This window comes from Dinoponera quadriceps, unplaced genomic scaffold (genome assembly GCF_001313825.1).
Source record: "Dinoponera quadriceps isolate SergipeBrazil2010 unplaced genomic scaffold, ASM131382v1 scaffold589, whole genome shotgun sequence".
Classification (NCBI taxonomy): domain Eukaryota; kingdom Metazoa; phylum Arthropoda; class Insecta; order Hymenoptera; family Formicidae; genus Dinoponera; species Dinoponera quadriceps.
In genome coordinates this window covers 918,649-944,962 of record NW_014554985.1, presented here as the reverse complement: position 1 = coordinate 944,962, position 26,314 = coordinate 918,649, and the positions used below count along the sequence as shown (strand labels likewise).

Here is a 26,314-nt window from a genome sequence, read left to right as displayed (position 1 = left end):
GGCAAGAACATGAGTTTATATAAAAATGTATAATTATTTTGAAAATGATTTTAAGAAATTTTAATAACTTAAAACTTTCTTGTCAATATGTAGACTTTTGAAAAAAATATTATATATTTCAATTGGCGAAAAAATATAATTATTTGAATATTCGAAAATACATTATTTCTTGTACATATATTTAATTTACATCGATTCAATCAATTTATATCGATTAATTCAATATATGTGTTCTAACGATAGATGAATATCTTGAGTACTTTTCAACATTCTTAGTATCACCTGAAACTTCCTTTACTTAGACACAAAGTCCAACAATCAACTTGACGAAATAAAAGCATTTTTGCCTTTTTCTTACATAATAGGTTATAGAAACGACCTAACCTAATCTAATTTAATATTCCTCAACTATAACTTTTCTTAACGCAAGAAATAAAAATCCTTATTCTAGGCAAAATAGAGAATAATAGAGATAATGTCAAAATGATGAAAAAATGGTTGGAAAGTGAATTCCTAGAGTCATTTTGAAATCATCACGATCCTCTGTTCTACCTGATATATTCCATTAACGAGAAATTCAAAATTAGAAATCGGTTGGAATCTCGAAAATGATTGCCGGATTAGATTCAAACCCTGATTTCAACCGATTTGTCCCTCTGCTGAAGAGATCGAAATCAATAACAACAGTAATAATTGGACAGAAAACAAGCGTGAACACGGGAGTGCTCGCGGTCGAGAACGGTGTTCAGAAGAATGCAGGCGGGCGGGTGAGCTCCGGGTTTGTATCTCGGTCAGCCTGCAGAAATCTGGAATTATCGAGGAGGCGGGAGAAAGGGTAACGAGAAAGAGAGAGAGAGAGAGAGAGAGCGCGTGGGTGGATGTTGCACTCTCGAGGTAAGTCAGGGGCGGCGGTCTCGGTCGCCGAGGGAAAAGGGGGTTAGACACGGCGACGGGCGCCGGTAGCGGGAGGGACGCTTAGAGAGAGGGAGGGTACGCGTATTATGGGGAAACGTTGGAGGGCGCAGTCTCGGCTCGCATGCCGGGCATTCGCGTTCGCGCGCCGCGTGTTCGCCGCTCAGTTTCGGTCCAGACGGAACTGCACGCGCGTATACACCCGCACTCGATTCGGGTCTCGCTAGTGTTGGATATACATAAACACACGTATATATATATATATATATATATATATATATATATACACATTTATTTATATACACACACACACACACATATATATATACATAAATACATACATATACATACGCACGCACACATACACAAATCCGTACACACGTACAGTCATACGCATCGACAGCCGTGTGCCGTTGGCCGTCGCTCATCGGTCATCGGTCCAGTCAGCTGCCCGAAATCGAGGTTCCGATTAGCGCGAGGAGTGAACACCGACCCGTTCGTCGAAACCCGGGAAAAGACGTGACTCGGATTTTCAGGGCGTTCTTTGGATTTTTTCTCCGTCGCTCTCTCTCTCTCTCTCCGTGGAGTTTCATTGTGCGTACATACACACAAAGTTCACAGCTCGATTTTTGTTTTCTCCATACCGAGTGAACTCCGATATATGTTGTGAATCTTTGTTGAACTTAGCCACGGAGTTGGCGTCGATGTGGCACGCATCGAGGCGCGTTGCAACCGCAACGCGCAAGAATCCTCGACCGCCCAACGATCCTCGACTCTCGTGCGACGATTGTTTGACAGCTCCTTTGCTTTCTCTCCCTCGCGGTTGTGCGCCGCGAGTCGTGATAAGAAGCTCGCTCGGACAAAAATGTCTTCAAGAACCGTGAACTCCTACGTCTCGCTTTTTTACACTGACGGCTCGTAGCTCCGCTTTCCCTCTATCTATTACACTCTCGCCTTGCTGGAAGCCGACTTTATTAAGGGTTCCGGAGTCGATCGGGCTAGGTCGCGTATGCATGACCCTCGTCACCGTGCTCAAAGCATGAATACGCCGGGAAATTCGGCCTGAGTGTCGGCCACTCGCGCCATCGGCGAGCCAATTCCCCCAAACGGGCCGGGTCGGTGACATTCTTCCCGTAAAACGACCTAACGAGACTGGATCGCTCTCTCCAGTCTAGTCGAGTTTCAAGAAAGAGAGAGAGAGAGAGAGAGAGAGAAGAAAATCGCGCGAGAAGAAAATTCGCACAGCGGATTCGCGGACGACGATGGTCGATCGCAAACGTCAGCGGCTCGACTCGAAAGATTAACGTTTTCATCCCTTAAGGACCCGGCGCCGCGGTTCGTTCTTCGTCGCGCTTGACTCGCTTCCTTCATTTCCCTTTCGTCTTCCGGAACGTCGATATTTGACGCACTGACCCACCTCCTTTGACAAGTCGCAGGATTTAATCGTACGCGCGATCGAACGACCCGGACAGCTCCTCGTCGTCGCTCGCTCGTTACATTTTATTTATCTCAAAACTTCGCTCCGAGACGATCAGTGTATCATGTATTCTTAGCGATTTTCCATCGCGCCTGCCAGACAACGCCAACTCCGAATGGTAAAGGGACGCGTTCCGTGAGGCATAGGCGCGCAGCGGCTAAAGGAGAGAGAGAGAGAGAGAGAACAGTTAACGAGCCGCATCCCTCCCCACGGTGAACAAGCTGCGGTAAAGTGATAACGATGTTGCTGCGTACGTTTTGGTGGCTGGTTTGTACCTCCTCGGTGACACTCGGGGCACAGCGTGCAAAAGAGCTCAGCGATGGCAAAGGTAGGCTCTAGTGTGTCTGCTCTCTTCGAATCCTTCCTGCTTCCTTCGTCCCCGCGATCTCCCTCAGCGTAGGAAACAACAATGCGCGCGTGTTTTTTTCGTTCGCCCTCAGAAATCGAGCGTGAATTAATCCTTAATTAACACGCACACGGCGCGCGCGCACACCGTTACCGCGTGTCTAACGTCTGCCGGTAACAGACAACAATTATTGTAGTCACGTTCGAGGAATATGTCTCGAGATACCGGGCACAAGGAGGACACGTCGTTGGCAAGAGCGGCGGGATCGTCGGAGACAAAGTTACGGCGCGCGTCCCAATCGAGCGGAATTTGCACTTTATTAAAACGAGTCGCACAAACGGGATCGCACGGGATGGCAGTAGGGAGGGAGGGGGGTTAGAGGCGGAATTATACCCGCGTTAAATCCGCGTTGCGGTCGATCGTACCGCGCGATGTAATTGCGTTCGGGACTTCCGGCCGCGAGGAAACAATCAGATCCGCGCTCGTTCGCCGTCGCGCAAAGATTCGGACTGTGTAGTATATATATATATATATATATATATATATGTTTATATATATGTATACATAGTGTCCTTCGAAAGCAACGTACCTTAACATGATAGACTCTTCGGGACATTCCAAGACGAAAATTCAATTATCGAAGCATCGATAATTTCTGAGATAGAAGCGATCGAAGAAGCTCTTCGCAAACTCAATTTCAACCGAATAAACAAAATAATCTTCCTTCATCAATTTCAAGTGAACTTTACTTTTACAAAGATTTATTTGAAACTTTAGTTACGATACGTTGTATTAAAAATTGAAAAGTCGCTGTGAACAAGGAGCTCCCTGACGTGCTTGAACTTTCGTCTTAAGACGTTTCAAAGAATTTGTCCGTCACGTTGAGGACACACGCTGATTCTGGGGCGCTTTGTATATACATGTTCAAATCGCGAATGTCCTCTGATTTTCAACCGGACGCCAAGAGAGCTTTGCCTCGATTCCATCCGGCTCGGAGGACGCGGTCGAACGACGGGAATGATCCTGCTCCCGATTTTTCTCTCTTTGTACGGCAGCGGCGATGGTGTGCCATTGGTCCTTCGTTCGGTCGCTCGCAAGTGCACAGTATCGCCGGATACACGCGGCCCGCGCTCGACGTTTATCGAGCGTGAAATTTGGACTCGCAGTGGACCATAATGGCCGGCCGCGTTTACGAGGTTTACGAAACATGTCCCGGCTGGTCCTTGTTTCCGGGCGCGTAAGAGCCGGCCGACTGGTCGACGGCTGTCCTGCTCGTTGCGCGCGATTAAATTGTACGCGAAAATGATTAAACGGCCGCGTTCGCGCCAATAGCTCGCCGAAATTTTATTCGAACGTCTCCCACGGTGACCGGGCATCCATCTTCGCACGGGACTTACGCGCCGCTACCACCGTGCGCTGTCAAACCGATTACGCGAGAAGTGACTCCGTGTGTGTGCGCGCCGTCACGTGCCGGCGAACGTCGCGAACCGCGCCGAGAGACATCGTTTAACGTTGATAGAAAGAAAAAATAACGGACACGAGGGAAGACGCGTCGAATCTCGTTCATTGCATGCGAATATTGCAGCTTTTTTCGTACAAATTCTTCTCAACTTTACTGTGTTTTCCAATAATGCGGAAATGAACTGTGAAGTTTATCTTGCCAAGGGACATAGTCAACTTCTCGATTGTAAAATTTTTAATGGTGAATTAAAATTATTTTAAATTCAGTCTCTATGATTTATTCACGTATTAGTGTAAATTTGTAGTCTTAATTATGCCCATCAGTTGAAAGTTCTCATTTTCACTACGAAGATATTATACTAAAATTTTTTCCCCATTTTTCCTACTCATTCTCTATTTTTTTCAACGTGTACGAAGACTCAACTGATGAATGAATCGTCGAGAATGTAATAAGTAAATGTAAAATCAAGGACGTATACATCTTTTATTTTCAATGTCCTCTTTTGACCGTACAAAAAATTTTTCCAATACTATTGACTATAAATATAATATTTTATACATAATTTAATGAGACGCAAGAGTATCACAGTATATCCGGTCACCGATGACCGGAATCCAGCGTATTGATATTTCCATTTTATCTTACGACATATCCGTTCGCTGCATCGTCGACCTTGTTGCAACCAGATAATATTTTACGCCGGCGATGACTTTGCGATAAGTAACTTCTTCGGTCTGCAACGATTAAACCTGTTCACGCACGATCTACATTAACAATACGAACGACGTTATATTCTTTTTACGTACAAAAAGATCACAAATAACGACGAAATATCACGGTGTGGTCACACCTCCGACGTGGCGATCTCGTTGTCGGGAAATAATTATTAAATTAATTCAACTTTAAACGCTGATGTATAAAATTGCGGCGTTGCAGCGGAATGCAAGCTTAAAATATCCACCTTCCCAGCGAATAATTGTGTTTCAACGAAAGAAGGACAATGCATGTCCTGCGGATTTAATTAATATCTGCCGGACCGTCCGATAAATTGGATAATTTAATGTGATCAGACTACGGGTCCGTTTTTGAAAGAATTATACCCTCCTCCCTCCCCTGATGGGCGCGCGTGTATTACGTGTAAACGGCTTTAATAACAGCATATTACACAACCGGCATCGATACTTCGGTTTATTAACAACGTTAATTTTACGGTAGGAAAAAATGCCGTTAATCGGACCATAATTAATCTTATAATCGGATTACGCGTCGTTTGAGCGCGATTCGCCGGAGCAATCGCGCCGTAGCCGGTCGCGCCGATTCGCAAGTCGTTATTGTTCCAGATGCATGCAAATAAACGCGTTAGAAAGGCGAACCGGCTTCTGCAACAAGCTGTTACAACATGCTAATATACCGCTCGCTTGCCCGCGCGCGCATCTAACTGCTCGGGCTGCACTCTAATTACGACATTTATCGTTACAACAGGACACTAAACGTTACTATTAATTATGGCACTAAAGTACCACTTAGTTGCCGCCATTAGGCGAGCACTCTGCTACCGGAGGTTAGCTTAACCAGACTTCGCAGCTCCTACGATCGAGACGGAGAGTCTTTTAATGAACTCCCGCACGGAAACGTATCCCCCCCGGCTGTCGCCGCCCGCGCTGATTGTACGAAGGGCGCGTCCCCCACGTGTCGAGATCGCGTGTTTCTCTTGCGTTCCTCCTTACGTTCTTCCTTACGTTCCTCGTGTCGTGCGTCTAAACGCACACAACGCGCGTGTAGTTCCGCGATAAATACAAGTTCCGGCGTGGCGGAAGTAAAAAAGAGGAGGGGGAAAAACGAGAAAATATCTCCCACGGTGAGCACACATCCCCGTGCGCATCGTGTGCATCGATATAATCTTGCGCGAGCGCCCTCGCTTCCGGCGATCGGAGTCGACGCGACGGGGGCAATTTTCCGCTAATCCATTTCGGAGGCCGCGAAACGCGCCTAATCGACTGTATACCCGTATATACGCCCGATCGCGGCAATAACTTTTAATCTAACGACTTTTTCCACTCAGATAATTGCCATTTAAATTAAGGCTGCGCCGGGGATGCTCTCTCTCGACGCTGGAGGGGGGATCGATACGAGCGGATCCTCCATCGTGGGTGATCCGTGCAAGACAGGGAATGTCGTCGTGTACAGCTCCTTAAGCTGTCTTAAGCCGATTTAAGCTCGCTTAGGGTCGCGACGTTTCTTCGCGAAATGAAATTGGGACGCGCGCGGTCGCGGAGGCGGGTAAATGAAATACGCGCCGACTTATATCGCGATGAGACAGATTAGGCGTTCTCGAGTAGAGGGAGGAAGAGAGAGAGAGAGAGAGAGGAGGGAGGAAGCGTCCGGCGGAAAAACTTATTTCGACGAATTTCCGCGCGGACTCCCCCGTGCGTTCGTCCGCTCCGAACGCGTTTGCTCCGACGCACTTTCGAGATTAGGCCGACGTTTTAATTGGCAGAAAATTTGTTTTCTCAAGGTTGTTTCTCCGCCACGTTGATTAATGTCAGTACATTGAAACTTTATCTCTAATCTCCTATGATATATTAACTAAAAAGCCTTGTCGGCGAGTGGACATTCGAGCAATCTCGGAAACGAAGTGTCAGAAAGTACTTTATCGGTGTTCTAGTAGATAAGTCAAAAACCGGTGCCGATTCCATTGTAGAATACCAGTATAAGAATGATCTTAGAATTATTAAATGTTGTGCACACAATGATAATTGAATACGGCAGGTCCAGGATCGAGATTCGAGAACTAGTAGGTTCGCTGAGCGAAGTTGATCTTTTCTGTGTTCTAGGAAGCACTGACAACGAATGATTTTCTTTTATATATTTTCCTTATATGTCACACATCTTTAATTTCATCTCATGTATCTGACTTTGTTTTAATTTAGAATTGATTCTGGCCAATTTTTACAAAAAAAAACTTCATTGAAAAACACGCAATTTTCCGTTTTGCATTTTTTGAACCCTGTATAACTCAACCCTGTATAACGCTCACATTGGAAATAGATTACATATTTTTAAACTTCACAAACAGACCTTGGAAATTTTTTTATATTTTATTATTACCTAATCTCGTTGAATAAAAAATTGCCATACTGTAGTTAATTTCTTTCATATATTATGCTTGTCAATATTTTTGAAGTCCAAGCATCCTTTTCTTTCGTCTAAATTCTACTTTTATCGTTTGCTACGCCAAATACGTCAACTCTATATTTGAAACTTTTACCCCCTCCCCCTAATTTGGGCCACGCTGTTCAGATTTATAATAAGAGATAGCTCTTCGGAATCAGGGATCCATCAAATTGATATGTGTCCCATCCAAATTCGTTTATAGACCAAAAATGGACAAACTCCTTTGTATGGTTATTTGCGAAATGATGGAGGACTTTTTCGTTCACATTGATTTAAATTGACAGACATGTATATGACAGATGAGGTACTTAGCGACAGACATCCTGTATATATTTCAGTTACGTCACAAGTAATTTGCAGTGAATCTTTCACTGATCTGAATCAGTGAAGTGTAAGACAAAAAAACTAAGTGGAAGTGTTTCTATTGAAAATTAGTGAATACACACTGATTATCGGTATAATATTGTTTTAGTGATTCAATCGGTGAAATTTTCACTGATTTGACTTAAGAGAGTGAAATGATTCTTTGGATAACTTTTTTCATCAGATATTGGATATATCTTGAAATGCATCGCGAAAAAAAGGGTCAAATTCTACAAACGAGTGTACGCATACATACATACACAGTCAGGTGATTAAAAGTTGCAACACTTTTTCTCGACGAGTTTTACAACGCATCCGATAAAAAAAAGAGCGTATCTTCTGAGATTTACTAAAAAACAAATTTCTCCTATTGGATACGGGACGCGCTGCGAAACTCATCGAGGAGAAGTGTTGCAACCTTTAATCATCTCGCTCTGTACATTCGTTTGCATATCGATTTCAGCATGTTCTTTCCGATGAAGTTAGGAACGCATTAAATTGTCGCGATTGCTATCCACGGGCCTGCCAGTTAATAATAATAGCCATGTAAGGTTACTATCACTGACACTATGGTGTAACACTTAGTGGAAAAATGGTTCTCCTGACTATAGTTCTCTCTTTCACCGCGATCATACTTACAAATACGAATACATTTTTTTCTCGTTGTACATATTACGTTTTGGATCGAAGTGGTTCTCTTTTGTCGTTCGCGGCGCCTAACTTCCGGCAACCACAATCTCGCGCGAGTCCTTGCAACGGTGTGTAAACTTTCACGCGCGCGAATCGTGAATCGCGCGAGAGATTGCGTCGTGTTCATCGTTATTTAGCGTTTGCCGCTTGGCGGAAATTCCTGGATGTTGTGTCATGCAAATACGTATCTGCGAGGCGCCGTTTCGACACGACTGCGCTTCTTATTACGGGCCGCGTGATAATATCCCCTTTCAATCCGCGTACGCAAGGATGTACGCAGGAAGGACACGAAGTTAGAATCTCGGGTCCGCCGGCAGCCTCTGCGAATTTCCTTGGCGGTGTAGCGTGTCCCGCGGGTTTCCGCCCGTTTTCACGCCGCATGGCTTTCGTATACGTCTCGTCCCCGTCCTGTCGCCAAGGAGCAGCCTTTATGCCTTCAATTTTCCTCATACAGCGCGCGTCCCAACACGTAATTTCAACTTGACGAGTAATCGCCACAATACGCGATATTAAAAAAAAGTCACGACAGAGAACGCTGAGACCACGCGATATCGCGCGAAAAGCGGCTGTCGCCTATTTGTTCCCGGGGCGGAATTTCGTGTTACGGGACTGTCCAGGATAATCTCTAGCGAGACTAACGAAATTTTAGCGTGCATAATGCATAGTAATTTTATTCGGTATATAAACGGATCGATAATAACAATCTATGAATAATAATGATGCTAATGAGTCGGGATTGTGACATATATGTTGCGTGAACCGTCATATTCGACCTGTATATTTGTACGTGTCACAATTAATTCACAAATCGTTTCATACCGTTCCAAGTACCTTGACCCCTTTAAGGACGGCAGTTTCAAGCTGAAGGAGGTTTTATCCATTAGCGTCGTATTCAGTGATGTATCAAGAGGACCACTCATAAATTTAGTATTAATCAATCATAATAATTAATATTTATCGGGCAAAATTACGTCCTACACATTTATTTCACTACCAAAATAATCAACGTTAATTTGAAACGAGATTGATGTAGGCATTATGTATAACCATGAATATATATTTAAAAATACTTTCATTTTACCTAGAATTTTTAACAAATTGCCTGAAAAATCAGAAAATTCTCAGAGAATGTTTTCTCAGTTTTAAGTAGACACCCTAGATAAGCGTCGACAATACGGAAGCGAGTCTCAAAATGTTATGTTACATAAACATTGACACGATCACACTATTTTTTTGTATTTTTCGCACATATAGATCTTATATAAGTGCGATTTTAAATGTGAATGCGTTAAATGCGCGCTACTTTGTTTTACTATATCTAATGGAAAATTAATTAACATATATGACATTTTTTCGGTAAATTTTTTTTGTACTTTTTTGACCTCTAAACTTGATTGAAAAGGTATAAAAATGTTCTTTGAAATTTTCCTGATTGAAGCATTCACACACTAGATATATACAACCTGCAAGGTTTCTATATCAAATAAACATTTATACTAACGGACGCAGCCAAAGATGCCAATTTGAAATATTTAATCATTTTCGCCACATACTGAGAAATGTTCCATTTCATTTTTTTTCGTATACTTTTATTGTGTAAAAGTATTTATGTGCAACCAATAAGATATAAATTTTTCAGAAAAAATTAGAATTCTGTCGTTAAAGTTTTCATCTATGGCATCCCCTTAAGGGGGTATGCCAGGCTTTAAACGAAGAGGATTCAAAGGTAAACGAAATTTTGCGTCAGAACTTTTGCTTAGACGCATACGATGTCCCTCATAACGACGTCTCGCACTTCCGCTTTTACGAGCGTTTGCTGTCTCGGATCATCACCCTTCATCATTACGGTATATTTATCTCATTCTAACCGACGTGGGTATCGGGGAACGTTCGTATTTCGTACTAGATGCTCTTTCGCGTATCGCCTACTCCGCGAGATTCCAAAGAGAGGAGTGGCGGCCCCACTCCGTAGCGAGATTTCGGCGAGCAGAATGCGATGCAGCGAGCGAGCGAGTGTTCACTATGACAGTACGCGCTCACCAGCTACTTCCGTGACCTCCGCAATGCGCGTCCGGACTGTCTCGTTTCTAGGCGTTGCTTGCCACATATTCTCTCATTACCTCGCTATGTATGCGTTATGTACCGCACGCAGACTGTTCATTTTCCCGATCCATAATCTTTCGGTGTATTCCTCGATAGGACCGGAAATCTAATCGAAATGTCACCTCTTCCTGTTTTTCGCGCCCTTCTCTTCTTGTGATCATTTCAGGAACTTTCCCTGAAGCGTCTCGGAGTCGACACCGAGTTAATTTAGATCGGTAACGTGACTTTGAAACAGCCGCTGCTGTTCCGTAGTGTGGATTATGCTACTATCTGTAGGTGAAAGGTTACAAGAGGGGACATGCCGCGCATGGGTTTGAACTCCAGACGTGTGTAAGGGCGCTCTTACAAGCGGTGCTCAAAGGCGCAAAGACGGGTTCGACGAACTTCGACGAACGGTCCGGTCTGCTCCTCTCTTTTTCTTTATTCATATTGTCAAAGTTCTCACAAATATCATAGAACGCGAATATCCCAAAAGTCCACTGCAGTCCAGCTGCTACCGCCGGGTAAAACGATTGATTCTGATCTGTACTGTCAACAATTAACACGATTGAAGCGACCGATCGATTCAGAAAAAGCAGCCAGAATTGATCAACAGAAAGGACATTGTTTTCTATTATGACTTGAGTTCATAAAACGAGTTGGCTTTCCGTGGACTAAGGTCCGGCGTTTTTACTTCTATTATGCCAGATCACACACATCGACTCGGCAAAAATTGAAAGAGCTTGGCTGGGAAGTTTTGATTCATCCACCGTATAGTTCTGACCTTGCACCGTCAGACTACCATTTGTTTCAGTCTTTGCAGAACTCCCTTAATGGAGTAAACTTGACTTCGAAAGAGGCCTGCGAAAATCACTTGTCTCGGTTTTTTACCAAGAAATCTCAGCAGTTCTACACCGATGGAATAATGGCTCTACTCGAAAAATGGCAAAAGATCATCGATCAAAACGGCATGCTTGGTTTAATAAAAGGTAAGCAAACAATTTTAAAAAATGTGTTTCAATTATGTTCTAATTTGTAAAAAGACTTTCTCCCCAACCCAATATATGTCTTTCGTAAATGATCGTCAACTTTCTCAGAATGCATATATATATATAGCCTTTCGTAGCTGAAGGGTTAAAATGTTTCTTAAGAAAGATTTTAGAGATTGTGTAAAGTATTAGTAAATCTAGTTGCAACGTATATATTTCCGTTTTTTCCAACTCGTTTTATGAACTCAAGTAGACGCATTCTTCCACGAATCCGTCAAGTAATTGCCAATGCAAGAAGCAATTAATCGAGTGTACATTACGTCCAAATCGTTACGTCGAAGATACAGTCTACGAGTAAGGACGACTCGAGTATCATTAGCTGAGTCGGAAACAAGTTAAATAGTTGATGTTGCGGAGTTCTGCCAAGTCTTCGCAAATTCCCACCGCAACACGCTGCCAAAGCCGAGTGGAATTTTTCGAGTGCGAGGCGAGAGTAAAAGTGTTTCGAGTTTTACTTCGATATCCACCGAAGCGTACAAATACACGCCATGTTCTTCCCCTCTCCCTCCCTGCCCTTTTTTTTTTAAACGAGACTTCCAATGTAACAACACGCAATCGCTACCGCTCAAAACGTTTTTTCTTCCTCGTCCACAGTCCCCCTCTTCTTTCTATGCCGCTCACTTCGAGGCGCAGATAGTTGAGCCAACTTCCGTGATAACCGCCGCGACGGTACGAAGCCGCAGTTAAAAACAACTTTAATTATTTTAATAGAGGGATGGCGAGAGTTGTTTTAGTTCATATGGCTTTGTTAGCGAAAATATAGCCGCGAGTGCGAACCGTGAGGAAGGATCCCGCATGGCCGTGCCGCATCCTCGGCGAATCAGAACTTTCGTCCCGTGAAACGGGGTACTTTTTGGAATGTTTTTTTTCCCTTCCTTTCTCTGACTGAGCGCGCGAGCACCCTGTTAACGTTGTAACTGACTCCCACTCACTCCGACTTCACCGTCGGATACGTTCCTTTTTTTCCCCATTTTTATGCATCACTCGTCTAATAGGATCCCATTCCCGGGGTAACGCTTTCGGATGTGACCGACGATAATCCTATACGGGATCGCGATCGTGCCGCCGCGCGTGCGGCCGAAAATTGCACCGGCTGAATCCGCCATTGGGACGGGGCAGACAGACGGGCGAGCGAGCGTGAGGACGAGAGAGCGAGTTTTCGCTGACAAAGTCGAAATACATTTACCTTTGACCGCTTGCACGCGTCGTTGATCACGAACGATATCGAGTCAGCTTCCCGGGGACTAAGGTCCGGCGTTTTTACTTCGGCGCGTCCGACACCGTCCCTCGTCGTCGTGGAATAAGTCGGTCAGCATCCCCCCGTCGATACCCGTCGAGCGAAGAATTACGAGAGAAAGGAAACGCGGGCGAACAAGCGGGCCGCCGCAGGCTCGGTATAAATCGAGAGTCCCTTCGATATCTTCCGCTCGAAAATTTTTAACTCCGCCGGTGATACATCTTTCTCGCGAACATTACGCGGAAATCTCATTTAAACGTGTGATGTCCAGGCGGTATTTACGTTCTGATATTTTAGGCTCCCATTGGTGAAGAAAACAATTCGTTTGTTCGTTCTCTTAAGAACTTTTGACGATTGGGAAGGTTAGCGCCTGAGTCGATGTTGCGCCGCGATCGGATAGTGACTTTTCGCGGGCGATATTTTCGCTGACCGTGCAAGAATCAATTAACTTATGCGGGCCGACACAGCGCCGTGATCAAACAATGACAGTCGGTTCGCTGTGATATTGCGAAACATCGGACAAGAGTCGGCAAATCGGACACATTTATATCGCACTTACGTAAGGCCTGTATGTACGAAAAGAAAAGAAATGAATAACCCGATCAATTTACCGCTCACCAAGTTTGCCATCGATTTTGCCTTTAAAAGAGAGAGAGAGAGAAAGGGCGCAATTCTTGCAACTCTCCGCTCTCTTTGCTCGTCGATTGAGCTCTCTCATCGAATTACACGTATCAATGGCAGGGTATCCCGGTGTATCGTCCAATATCGCGGCGGCTACGCGTAATTCGGTTAGAGCGGCGCGTCGCTCCCGTAGATTGTCCCGTATGCGGTGTTTCTTCGGCGTCATTAGCATCCGGGAAGGGGAAATAATTGCGGCGTGCTGTAGGGCTGTCCCGGATTGATCGTTAACAACGTAATTAAACTATCCGTTACCGCAGAAACGTCGGGATGGTACAGCTGGCCGGCCCTATAATCCGACCAATCCTATGCGCGAGCTGTGCGTCTACTACCGGGGCCGCGTCGCGGTTCGCGTCGATATAGCGTGCTGTAATGAGCGGTAACGTTGATTAGAACCACTCGTCATTCGAGTCGGTAGCGTCTCTCGTTGCTCGCGCGCATATTCCAAACATCGATTCACGACGTGCCGTGCGCGCGTACGGCAGCCACCTCATGACACGATGGTACAGCACTGCAGGTGCAGTCACTATCGGCATACCGTTACGACGCTACTACTACCCCGCGAAAATTTGGCCTATTGTTCGCATTTCGACGGTGATGCCTCATACGTGCCCTCCCGATGGGGGGGAGATTACATTCTGGATCCGCGCCCAAGTGACACGAACAGTATGTAAGGCTATAGATCTCGCGACGAGAGAGAGAAAGCGATATCAACGCTCTGATCGCTTATTGCCTGTGAATCATGCACACACACACACACACACACACACAGCTCGGTGAGATCGCACTCTCCCAATCTCCGATTTCTCGCGATAATTAGCTATCGATCGAAATCTCCAGCGCGCCTCAGCGCGAGAAAATCCAAGCGCATCCTGTCGCGAAGGCACCCCCCCCCCTCCTCCGATTTCAAAGTAGTTCGTCCGAACGCTGTAATTATTCATCTTCGTACTCGGCAACATAATCCGGTTGTTATACGGAGCGTCAGATGCGGTTATCGTTCAACAGCACGCCGCGTTTGCTTATGTGCTCGGTACATTATACCTATTTCACAGTTGCATAATTTTAAGAGCAATTATAGGAACGCGCCCCACCACCGGCGCCGCTGCATCCAGCATCTCCGCTGCCGGCGGCCGCGAGAAACGCGTATTAATGTCATTTTAGTCGAATCCAGGGATTTCGAATTAATTGTGCGATACAGAGAGCGTAATCGGCCACGCACGTTCGTCGTCCGCGCGGAAACAGGAAGTAGTCGCTTGTCTTGAGAGAGAGAGAGAGAGAGAGAGAGCGGAAACGACTCAGCGCTGTAATCATCCTGCGAGCATCGCGAAATTCAAATGCGAGATACCGCGTGCTCTCGCGACGGTCCTAATTTTCATGGCGCGCGCCTGCAACGTCTTATCTGCCGCAGTTATGCCGATTTACATGCAGGCTAAACATCATTAAAGCGTTTGATGAATAGCGAATTCCGCAAGGTTGTTAGGGCGGCCGTCTTTGCGTCTGCCCTCTCCCTTCTTCCCCCTGCTTTTCCGTCCGCGAATCCTTCGGATTCCGGGGCTCGATCGATCCTCGAAACGGCGAATGGTGAATGCGAGGATATCACACGGGATATGAGACAACGGATCATAATAACCTTCGCGTTTACGATCTATCCCTCCCGACGTAACTCTCCGGTACATGAATTACCAAAGTTTTGATTCCTCTTTCACGACCTGACTTTCGAATACCTCCTACGGAGCAGCGAGATCTGGCGCATCGTGCGAAAATTCCAGCGATTATTACCGCAACAAATAAAATCGATGAGGTATTGCGCGCGCGCCACGTGATACAGAGTTTTGCAAATATTTCTATGCGCTCGATCAGAAATGATATCTACGCCGGGAATGCGCCTGCTATAGTGCATGTATTCTGTCTTTTGTATATTCAACGTTGTAATATAAACTCCGGCCCGTGCCATCCGCGATACACCGCGGGCGAATGTATAAGCGAAAGTATCGACCGATCACATTTATTCGCCTACTAATTTCGGCCACGGCCCTACGGGCAATCGGGCTGGAGTTTATCTGCGCGCTCGAATAATCGCCCGGGGGTTCTCAGCTACCGCGTGGCCCGTAGGCACAAAGTTCGCATGTCGAATACGAAATCGCGTTTACGCCTGATCGAACCCGTTAGGATGTTTGACGAACAGCGTGTCAACATCGCGGGGAGCTGTCAGTGCATTTGCAGGTATTGTCTCTATTGAAGCGCGAGGCTTCGCGCACAAAGATGGAGATAGAGCGATGCGGCGCGCGCGCGCGTGAGTGCGGAAGTGCATGGAACAAGAGGTCGCGGGAGGGGCCACGAATCGATCTCACCTCTTAGGAAGGTGGCGAGAGCAATAGCGCAGCTACGAGCCAGCGGCGAAAATGCGATTCCGCAACACGCGGCTTTCAGGGGACGAATTTGCCGTTTTTGCGCGGCGCGCCACTTCTTCTCGGCTTAGTTCGACACGTCTCAGATTGAAGTAGGTGGCTAGCTACGTACGTACCTACCCCTAAAGTCGGTCGGTCCATTTCGTTCCGCGCGAGTAATCTCCGCCGTTACGGAATTACGCCAGATACCTAGCAACGAAGCCGCGGAATTAAGCGACGATCCGAAAGCGCCCCATAGGCGGCTTCTCCACGTCGTGTTACCGCTGATTTATCACCGATAATTAAGTATAAATTGCTCTCCACCGTATATTGATTCCCGGTATCCGTTTGTGGAGAAAAGGGCATCGGTATTTCCGGCCGTTATTGGATGACTTTTCGGCCGGTGATGGACGCGGTTTGAATCGGCGGGAGAAAAGCCGGGGGAGGGGGGGGAGGAGGAAAGAAGGAGAATCGTATCGTAAGTTTGGCAAACAAAATATCGAGCCGGTCTCCGTAAACTCCGGAACTACCAGAAGAAAGGCGCAATTTAGCTCCGCGGCAGATTCGAGGAAATAGCTGGAAGTTTTAATGACGAGATAAAATCTGATATCTGCAAAAAGGTGGGAAGAGAGAGAACCCGATCTATCGGTCTCTCCGGCGCGCGCGCGACGTTATAAAAGTAAAGCGATATCGCGTCGACCAGCCCTCTCTCTCTCTCGTGTTTCGACCCCTCGTCCGTCATTTCCTTCTCCTCCTCGAAATCATATCGGTAAATCACCGAAGCCCGTAGCTTCTCTAAAGTCGAGAGGGAAAATAAATTCCATTTCTGGAGGCTCCGGAATCGCCCGTGTGGTGCGGATGCTAGGAAGTAAAAGAGTGGCTCGCTCGCTCGGGCCAGCCAGGAAGGGGAGAGGAGAACGGCTGAGGAATGCGGTAGGGAGGAAGCGGAACGAGAACAAGCGCTCGGGGGAAACGTTATTTGAGAGACTCGGAGGAGAGAAAGACTTGCGTTCTCGGTTCCCTGGCTCTAAGATTATTTTATGACGAACGACATTGTCAAAGGCGCATTTTCATTACCGTCACCGCGCCGCGACTGTTTACACACGCCGGCCAATGCTCTCTCCTCTCCTCCCCCGGTAAAACCCCGATAAAAGTCCTTCCAACATAATCGTCGTTCTGACGGCAGTCGAGCGCGAAGTCGCCCTCGAACGTCGGATGATCGATATGTACGCTCTTCTCGCAGATTTAGTTTTGATTAATTTCTCCCTGCCTTTAACGAATCGGGGAACTTATAATGGCGATCGAACGCGCCCAACTTTTCGGTTACCGCTCACCCTATCAAAATGTTCGCTAATTGTTTTAACCGATGCAACTCGCGAAGATACTACCTAGTACTTAAACTTGTTAAACCCCCGACGCCGAGGAAACGCTCGCGCGTCACCTCGCTAATCTACGTCTCTCTCATCGGTAGAGCGTGGCGCGCAACGATTCACCCACGTTATGTTCCATGCTAATCGCAATAATCGTGAAAAATCGTTCAGAGAAAGCCTAACTGACATGTTTCTCGGCTGTAAAGTATAGAAATCCATCGGGCAGAACATGTACTGTACACAGTAGTTGTAGGTGAAGTGATAGTTTACAAGTGCATTCGCCTGTGTTATTAGCGTCGTTTCGTTTATGCTTTTCTTGAACTATCTTCATGTGAAAATTCAAGCAACGAATCAGCGGTAAGTAATTCATTTGACAATGCTGTTTTGTAGTATAATTTTGGAACTTTTTAAATCACTTTGGATCTTGCATAAATCTCTCCATCCTCTGTCATCGAAACACGCAAGAAAAGTTTGGATTAAATTGTTCTGTAAACCGACATACCTGAATTTACTGCTCTTTCAGTCGACATGCGCGAACTTTTCCCCTGTTCTTCCTTATTTCTTCACCTAAGATAGCCGGGAAGGAAAAAACTGAGGATCCCTTTCCATATAATAAGAAATATGTAAGATTAAAAATAACATGTAAGGATATATAATAAACGTACGAAATAGTATGAGTCTTTTATTCTATCTTTTCTTTTCATAATTTCCTATCCTAGGTATCACGGGTATGTCGATTTTTGAATCTAGTTTCTAGAAATGTCAAACAGCTTAAAGAATAATTATTTGCAGAAAAATGTGTAACAATTTTCATAAAACTCTATTTCATATATTTCGATAGAGAAGTATCGCTGGTTTTTATATCCATGCGCATAAATTTTGATTTTACATCTTCAATAGCCCAAAAGACAAAAAATCGATTTTGGTGCTTTCTCTCTACGACGAACTCCTCTCTCATTACAGAGAGAGAAGTACGCCGTTCTCGATAGAACGGTATACGAATTTGCTCACTCGCTCCCTTCCTACACAACGGGCAATCCCGACGGTTACACCTATCGCTACAAACTCTCTGGCTCTCGTCGAGGCGAAACTGTGTCGCACTCGTAATATCGACCGCATTTTATTGTCTGGCTCGATCCGGCCTCGATGCGAAACCAACGGCGAAACTTTCCGCCTCCGGGCCGGCCGCGCGGCACAAAGCCACCGGGCAAACGCCGAAAGAGAACGCTCGAGAGCAAAACGCATCTAATTAATTGACGGAGCGCGTAGAAGCGAAAGGAAACTTTTGAGAAACGAAAGTTCGCGAGCAGCCTGCCTAACTGCTCCGACGTTGATTGGTTTCGCCAAGTTCGGGAAAGCGGGAGAGACGGAGGTATATAATAATCGATGGATGGTACGATACACACCGCCAATATTAGTTCTTGTTTTATATATTAATTCACGATATCGACTTCGGCGCTCTTTACGTCGAAATATCGTCGCAGGAGCCGCTGAAATGAGAGAAAGGGGAAGGAGGGAGGGATGGAGAGAAAAAGAATGAGATAAGATACGCGAATGTCGGACCGTATTTTACAACGGCGAACGGTACGCGCAATTTACAATGCGAATATGAATTTTACATCGCGTCGCGTGACACCATGACGCCGCGGCCATAAAGGTATCCATCTAAAACATGACGCGTGTTCTAGATACAGTTAATGTTTCGAATATACAAATAACATTTCGAACAAATTAATTCATTTGCAAATTAATTTATTTGTCATTGTCATCGTGAATAATTTTCTCGAAAATATACACACATCGCGCGCGTAATGCACGTTCATAAAGGGATGTGAGTTCGTGTACGGATGCATTATTGAACGCAATTTAATTTTGCGCGCCCATCGTGTATTATATTTGTCGACGTGTCGGTTTNAAATCCCCCCCCCCCCCTCCTCCTCTCTCATTCTCTCTCTCTCGCGAATCTCTCGATTGATTCGCCGACCTTATACATATTACGACAGGCTCGATCTCACACTCAAGATATTCGAGTAGAGGAGATTTCACGTAAGAGGTTGTAACGGAGAAAACCGTATCGATATCAGCAGCCGCCACGTCTGACAAAGGCATTAGGGAAATTGCGAAAACGTTTAACGGAATCTCATTTTATAATGACGAGATTATTTTGAAAAAATTACGCCGGCGCCATAACAAACTTATTTTTAAAGTAGATGTAAGAACGATCTTTTGAAGACGTAAGCCTTTGTCTCTCTCTCTCTCTCCGCTTTGCCGTCACGACTCGACAAGACCGATGAAAGTTCTAATCCGCTTGACGTCGCCGACCGAAGCACTTTGCCCAACAAGCTAAGAGCAGCGAGTAAGAAGATAGGAATGTAACTGCTTTAAGTCACGTATAAAATCGTAGTGTGTCCAGTTATAAATTACGGCTGTCGCAGTGCCGTCGTGTGCGCGCGAGAGAGGAAATAATCTGGTACCCATGTATGCGACTTCTCGCGCCTTTTTCCCTTGCCTCCTCGACGGTCTTTTTATCGTTTCGGGCGCTCGTTTACTTAGCGCGTTAACGCTTCCCTCATTTGCCGAACTGTCTCGTGGCAACTTCCGGAGATTATCGGCCTAAAGCTCCACGTTGTCGTGAAATAACACCGTTCGATAGAATGCGACGATTTTTGCTAATTCTCCCCCTCCGCCCTCTCTCTCTCTCTCTCTCTCTTCGCTTTTTCTTTTTTCTTCTTTACATTGGTGAATTCGAGGCGATCATCGGGCCCGTCGATTGAGAAAATCCGCTTTTAATGCGTCCCTTTCCGTTCCGGCAGTTTGAGCCGCCACGTTTTCCAAACTTCATTATGAGAGAGAAAGTTCGGCTGCTGGTGTCGACGCGTCGCAAGAGACGTATATAATTAAATACAACGAATGAGTTTATTAATAACGTCATAGTCTTCGCGCCGGAATATTCGTACGAGGAGCGCGCAGCGAGGGCGGCCGTTTATTGAAAATATCCTGGGCTCAGACCGCGAAAGTGCTAGAAATTTATAACTATACCTCTCCCTCGGGAGACACATTCTATAGCGGAAGGGTTGCCACGTCTCGCATAAGTAATGCAGATGGAAAGATAATTAAGGGGAAACAAATTAAAACTTATCGTGTGCCCGGCTTCAATGAGTAATTTATGCGCGCATACAATCCTCGGCCTCAATACGATACCACGTAATACGCCATTTTTGCCGCAAGCTTTTTTTTCTAGCGATATCTACCTATTTATTCTCTCGCTGTTCGTTCGAGCTCTGTTTTGATAACAAACCCGGTAACTACGTTTGCATTTGTCCTTAGGCGACATGGTGGTATTAATATAAATATCAACGTGTATATGTAACGTTAGTGCGATACAGCGCGGATTAAAAAAAAAAAAAAAAAGAAAAAACATTGCGAAAGATGCAATCAACCGCGTAAAACACTATTGCATTTAATTTAATTAACGCTCGGAGGCTGGCTTCCTTTATGTGAACGTATATGCAAAAACGAGCGTGTGAAATTCATTTCGCTTGCCTACCTCCTCCCTCACACACCGTCTCTCTCTCTCTCTCTCTCTCTCATATTTCCCATCGTCTAACTTTATTACGCCGCGTAATAACACCGGTTCTCACAGCGCGTAATGATTCAAAACGATACGCCATTATCGTGCGCGATTGCAAAAGAGAGCGATGTACACAGAGCAAAAAAATATGACAAAGTGCCAGTCATCGACTGTCGGCTTTGCGAATAAGACATACGCGCTCCCATCTTTCTCCGCTATCGCTACCTCGTAACGCGCCTCGCCTACGCTGCGACACCATGAACTGATGACTTTAATTACCGTGACGTTTCCTACTAAGAGGCCAATTTAGTTCCTCGGCAAACTTCGCCGGTCCGAGTCCCGGCGTAAATAAAAATAAAACAGACGTCGCGCAAACCTTGCGTAACGATCGCTCGTTCACGAACGACGCTGGATTCGCCCCGGCTGCTTTCCAACCTCGCCTCGTCGAGAAAATCGTGATATTTATGTGAAGAAAAATTTTGCACGTTTAATCATTGCTCGCCCGCGCTAAGGCGCAATGGTGTCTACAGAAGAACATCTTTTCAATGTTGCGCTATAAACGGTATAGCGACCCGCTATTTCCTTCTGATCCAACTTTTTATTCATGAATATTACATGTTACATAAATATATTATCATAGATCGTGCAAAATATTTTCGCGAACTTGTTGCCAAGGTAAAGGGGAAGGATTTTATCTTCAGTTGATAAAATAGCACCTGACTGCACTATTAGTGTAAAAAAGCGTGATTTTAACCATTCTAATTTACTGGAGCCTCTCTCAGCACACAGTTAAAATTACAATGTAAAATATATTTTCAAAGTTATAACTATAAATATATAGAATGAATATATAGAATGAACATAGAATGTTCTGCGAGGAAATTGACAAACTTTTAAAACGGACCTTTTCGCAGATATCAGATTTGATCTCGTCATTAAATTTCTCCAGATCGAGTTAAGGAGAAAAGTCGAAAACAATCTGGACCGCGAAGGACTCGGAACTCATCGTTCTCGATCGAGAAGGAGAAATGAGAAAAATCGTGCGCAAAACGTCCGCAGCGGAAGGCCGCTGTCGCAAAGTACGCCACCGCGAATGAATAACGGTTAATAACCGAAGAGAGACGGCGTAATTCGCCCTTTGCACAACGTCGTAATTCGAGGAGAGCGCGAGGGGAAGAAGAAAACGGGGAAGAAATAAAGCACGAGATTAACAAGCGGTTCGAATGCAAACTCGTTTACAGGCGCGGAACGAGCGGGTTTCGCTTAGGTTACCGTTTTGTAGCGTGTAATTTATGCGGCCGAGGAGGGAGGGAGGAAGGGGAGGATCAATGCGTTCAACCTTGCCGACGTTGACATTAATTAATTATGGAATCAGACTTTTTCGCGGCGGCTCTCTAGCAACAACAGCAGCAACGCAGGCGCCACGGCAATCGCTCTGATCATTATAGCAACCGGTGCGCGCCGGCGGTATCAATGTGTTAAGTAGCGGGGAAATGTAGGACGGTTCGGTAGCAAAAAACTTAGCAAAGAGGAAGCGTGCGAAGTCTGGCGCGCGGCTACAAATTACTCTCCCCTTCCGACGATATATAGCGCGCGGGCCGCGTGTATTTACCGGCGTCGCGACGATTTTATACGCGACCTTAAACGCCGGCACACCTATTTTCACCTCTTTATCGCGCGCTTTCAGTCTCTCCGGCTGCTCCCTTCTGCTCCTCCCCCACCGTGGGGCTTTATTTACGCGACAATATAAAAACGCTATCGCGACCGGGCGATTAATCACGCGCATGCCGCTGATTACAATGAGAACGTTGCGCTGCTTAATTAGTCGCACGTTCCTAAGCGCCCTAAACCAGGCTGCCTACGTACGCCGCGAGACCTCCGACACCCGACGTCTAACGTTTCGATATTACGCGGCAATTAAAGCGACCGGAGTATATAATGGTATCTCTTTGACAGATACCGAGTGGTAAATTACGATCGCGCCCGTTACTATTAGTTCCCAATACGGTGCGCCGTCCCCAGGGCACAGCGCGTCTCTCTCTCTCTCTCTGTAATTTATCGAGCACCCCTTCAATCGTATCGTTTGAGACACGCGGAGAATTTTTCTCGGAGATGTAAACACATTCATGAATTGATAAAGTACCATGATAGTCTTGCTCGGTTGGGATATACTAAAAGCGTATCGAAATAATCCAAGAAAAATGATTATATATGATTATATATAATTATATAAAATCATGATTTATATGAATTTCGCCTGTATATGTGGTTACGTATATATAATCATATATGTCTATACGAGAAAAATTATGTTATGTCATTGAATTAAATGTCGATATCATCGATGCTGTCAGAAGCACAAGTAGCCAGAAGCCATTTACTACGATTGTATTTGCGTATAATTTATAAACAATAGTACTTTTTCGTTGTGGACATATATGATCATATATATCATAGTTATATATAGGCAAATTTCATATATATGGTCTTTTTTTCTCCGGGGAATTACAAGACATGGAAAATTGGGAAAATTTAGAGAGCAACACAAACAATACAATTACAACTGCTCAACGTTGCCTCGAAACTAGAATCTATGTCACAAATACGATGAAAATCTCGTGTTTCTGTTGCTCTCACAGATACGCATACACTGTAACATTATACGTTACACGATAATTTCTCATATTACATTAGAAATAACGCGCTATCCGAACGTCGACAATGCATGTATCAATATGGGATGCTCTACTTTTCGGATATTTTTTTATGTATATGTAGTAAATTCATATGCAATCAGATTAAAAATATATCTGATCAAATTATTCATTCATTGCTATCATATATAAATTTTGCACAATACAAATCTAATAAATAATGTTAATAGTATACTGCATTATTCAACAAAAAGGATCCTCCTTATCCATTTTAGATTCTTTGCGGCTAGTAATGAACGAGGATTGAAACCGATATCAAAAATATCATTTTTGTATCAGTATTTCAGTATTATACAATTTAAAAAAACCGATTTATATAAATATCGATATAGCGAGAATTTCGGTACAATACTAATATTTATGGATTTTAATACGATATCAGTGTAATATCGGTATTATAATATAATATAAAACATATTATGTACTACTAGGAATCTGAATTTACGCATGTTATTTCCTTTCCATGTTCTTTTGTCTGGAATATATGTTAGAATTATATTATCAATTTAACTGATTTGAGATGATATTCAATAATGTAGCAGCAGTAATACGATGTAATGCCGATATGATATCGATATCGTTCGAAATCTACAAATACCGATGTTATACTCATTTTCGCCCAACACCGGTATTATATCAAAATGTTTATAATATCAGTATTTTTAAATACCGTTGTAACATCATTTGCGAAATAATTTCGATATTTTGGAGGTTGATGATGTATTTGTGTATTAAACATAGAGGGAATTGCAAAAGTGAGCGAATTTATTAGAATTTTTATAATTTCATAGGTCAAAATCTGGTACTAACAGATAATAGGTACTCCAAGTCGGTATCGCAAAGCAACTTATATTATCCGTTATCACCGTCCCTTCCGTGGGGAGGTCATCTGGACGCTTTGAAAAATCGAATAAAAAAAGTGCCATTTATAATACATTTTTCCAATCTTTCAAAGAGTATATCTCTGAACAGCGTCGACTTAGAGGATTACATCTACTGAACGTTTTTATCTTCTAGCAATAATCCTTCATTTCGCTAAGTCCCGTTATCAGCCCCAAGGGATTCAGAATCCATATAAAAAAGGACAAGGTTATTTTTACGTGTATATTATCGTTCATGTGACTCTTCGTGTGCAGCGTTTTAAATAATTGTTTCCAATTAAACACGCGTCGGCTGTGTCTCGGCGTTTAACGCAGAAATGAAAATATGCACGGAATTAGAATTCGCAGGATCGGAGAAGTGTCCCCCTCCAGATGGCAGAAAAAGATTCCGTTTCGTCGACGCGCATAATAGAATAGTCGGTATATAGCAGCATGGTGATTTTATCTAAATACCCTTCGTTCCGGTGCATACCGACGACTTGCGCAGCGGAGCGCCGGTATCGCTGGCGCAAAACCGACAACGTTTGCTTCTAGGGTCGTTGTTAAAGGCTCCGTGCCCGGCACACGACATAATGGTTAATGATTTAACGTCGATAGGGTCGTGCTGCGAGGGATGCGGGCGATTCACCGGCGCGCGGTGTCAGTAATAATGCAGAGACGGTAGCTGCGGGAAAGACGAGAGGGTCGTCGGGGTTGAGGAAGGACGTGGATTGTAACGTAGACTCTCCTCGCGGCGAAGGACGGAGAGATCGGGCGCGTCGAAAATAATCGAAACGCGCCCGATGCTCTATCAGCGGGGGAGGAGCAAAGGATGAGAGAGATAATATATTATGCGAATTCGCGAGAAGTATAAGGCGGTCGCGATGGAACAAGAGGACGGGATTGGATTACGAATTATGAGGGGACACGTAAGGCGGTGTACATAGAGACTCGTCGAGTATTATTTCGTGGAGCGTAATTTCTCAAATCGACGTCGCACAGATCCTATCCGGCCCCAACCCCCCGTTGCACGCCCGAATGGAACTTAATGCGAAACGTCGTACTATGCGAGTGGCAGATGCCCCGGGGAATAACGCGAAGCAAGAAATTATCGCGTTTGACGCGCCTATACTAGTTGGCACTTGGCGAATCTGACACGCCTCGTATCGCCCGTGCCTCAAAGGCAGACACACATCCGAGGGCATTTACATGATCCGAGAACGGAATTGTCGCGCGCGCACGGCATGTGAACGTGTATCTCACGACATAACGCAGTCTACGCAAACGATTGATACGATCGCGCCAGATGTCGAATTTCTCGACCGGAGAGAATTTTCATCTCTCTCTCTTTCTTCTCTTCCTCCTCCTCCTCTAACATAACTCATCTCTTCGTTGCAGATATTTTTTTTTTCAATTTTCGTGGTCAACTTTATTTAATCTTTACAGACCGAGAAACTACTATAGTGACGCGCCGGCAATTTAGCGAAATACAATTACAATTATTATTATTATCAGCTTTTTCATACAAAATAATCAAAATAACGTAAATGTTGCAACTTCACAAATAAAAAAAACCTCAAAAAATAAAAGAAATAAATGTACGAATGTATTTATTTCACGCACTCGTGCGCGCATTTTTTTACGTATCTCTCTCCCTCTCTACGGCCGTGGTTCATTCATAATTTTCCTTTCTTCTGTTTCCTCTGCGCCGTGACGTTCGATCTCGTACTTCACATTCGGGTAGAAAAAGAGTTATTGCGCCGTGCATTATGAGATACATTAATCTTGCTGCCATTTATCCGTGACCTCTTTTATACCTTGTCCGCAAATGGAGAAGATAAATGCTGCTTTAGATTCTAAGAATCTGGTCTCCATAACGGGACCCGCGCAATTATGGCTCCCATGATAGGAAAGGATTACCATGTTATGAACGAGTTTAACA

General features: G+C 44.7%; 1 protein-coding gene across 5 annotated transcripts in view; it reads left to right on the top strand.

Annotated features, from left to right (window-relative positions):
- The first annotated feature begins 1,036 nt into the window (after positions 1-1,036).
- The window catches only part of LOC106742771 (suppressor of lurcher protein 1-like), a 113,257-nt gene continuing 87,979 nt past the window's right edge, over positions 1,037-26,314 (top strand). The window contains exons 1-3 of one of the 5 annotated variants that reach the window (XM_014616028.1): positions 1,037-1,161; positions 1,316-1,374; positions 2,466-2,717. In XM_014616028.1, coding sequence (XP_014471514.1) covers positions 2,630-2,717 — 88 coding nt within the window. In that variant the 5' untranslated portion in view covers positions 1,037-1,161; positions 1,316-1,374; positions 2,466-2,629. Of the gene's footprint in view, positions 1,162-1,315; positions 2,718-11,320; positions 11,496-26,314 lie in introns of those variants that run through there. The other 4 variants (XM_014616029.1, XM_014616026.1, XM_014616027.1 and 1 more) reach the window with 4 other exon arrangements.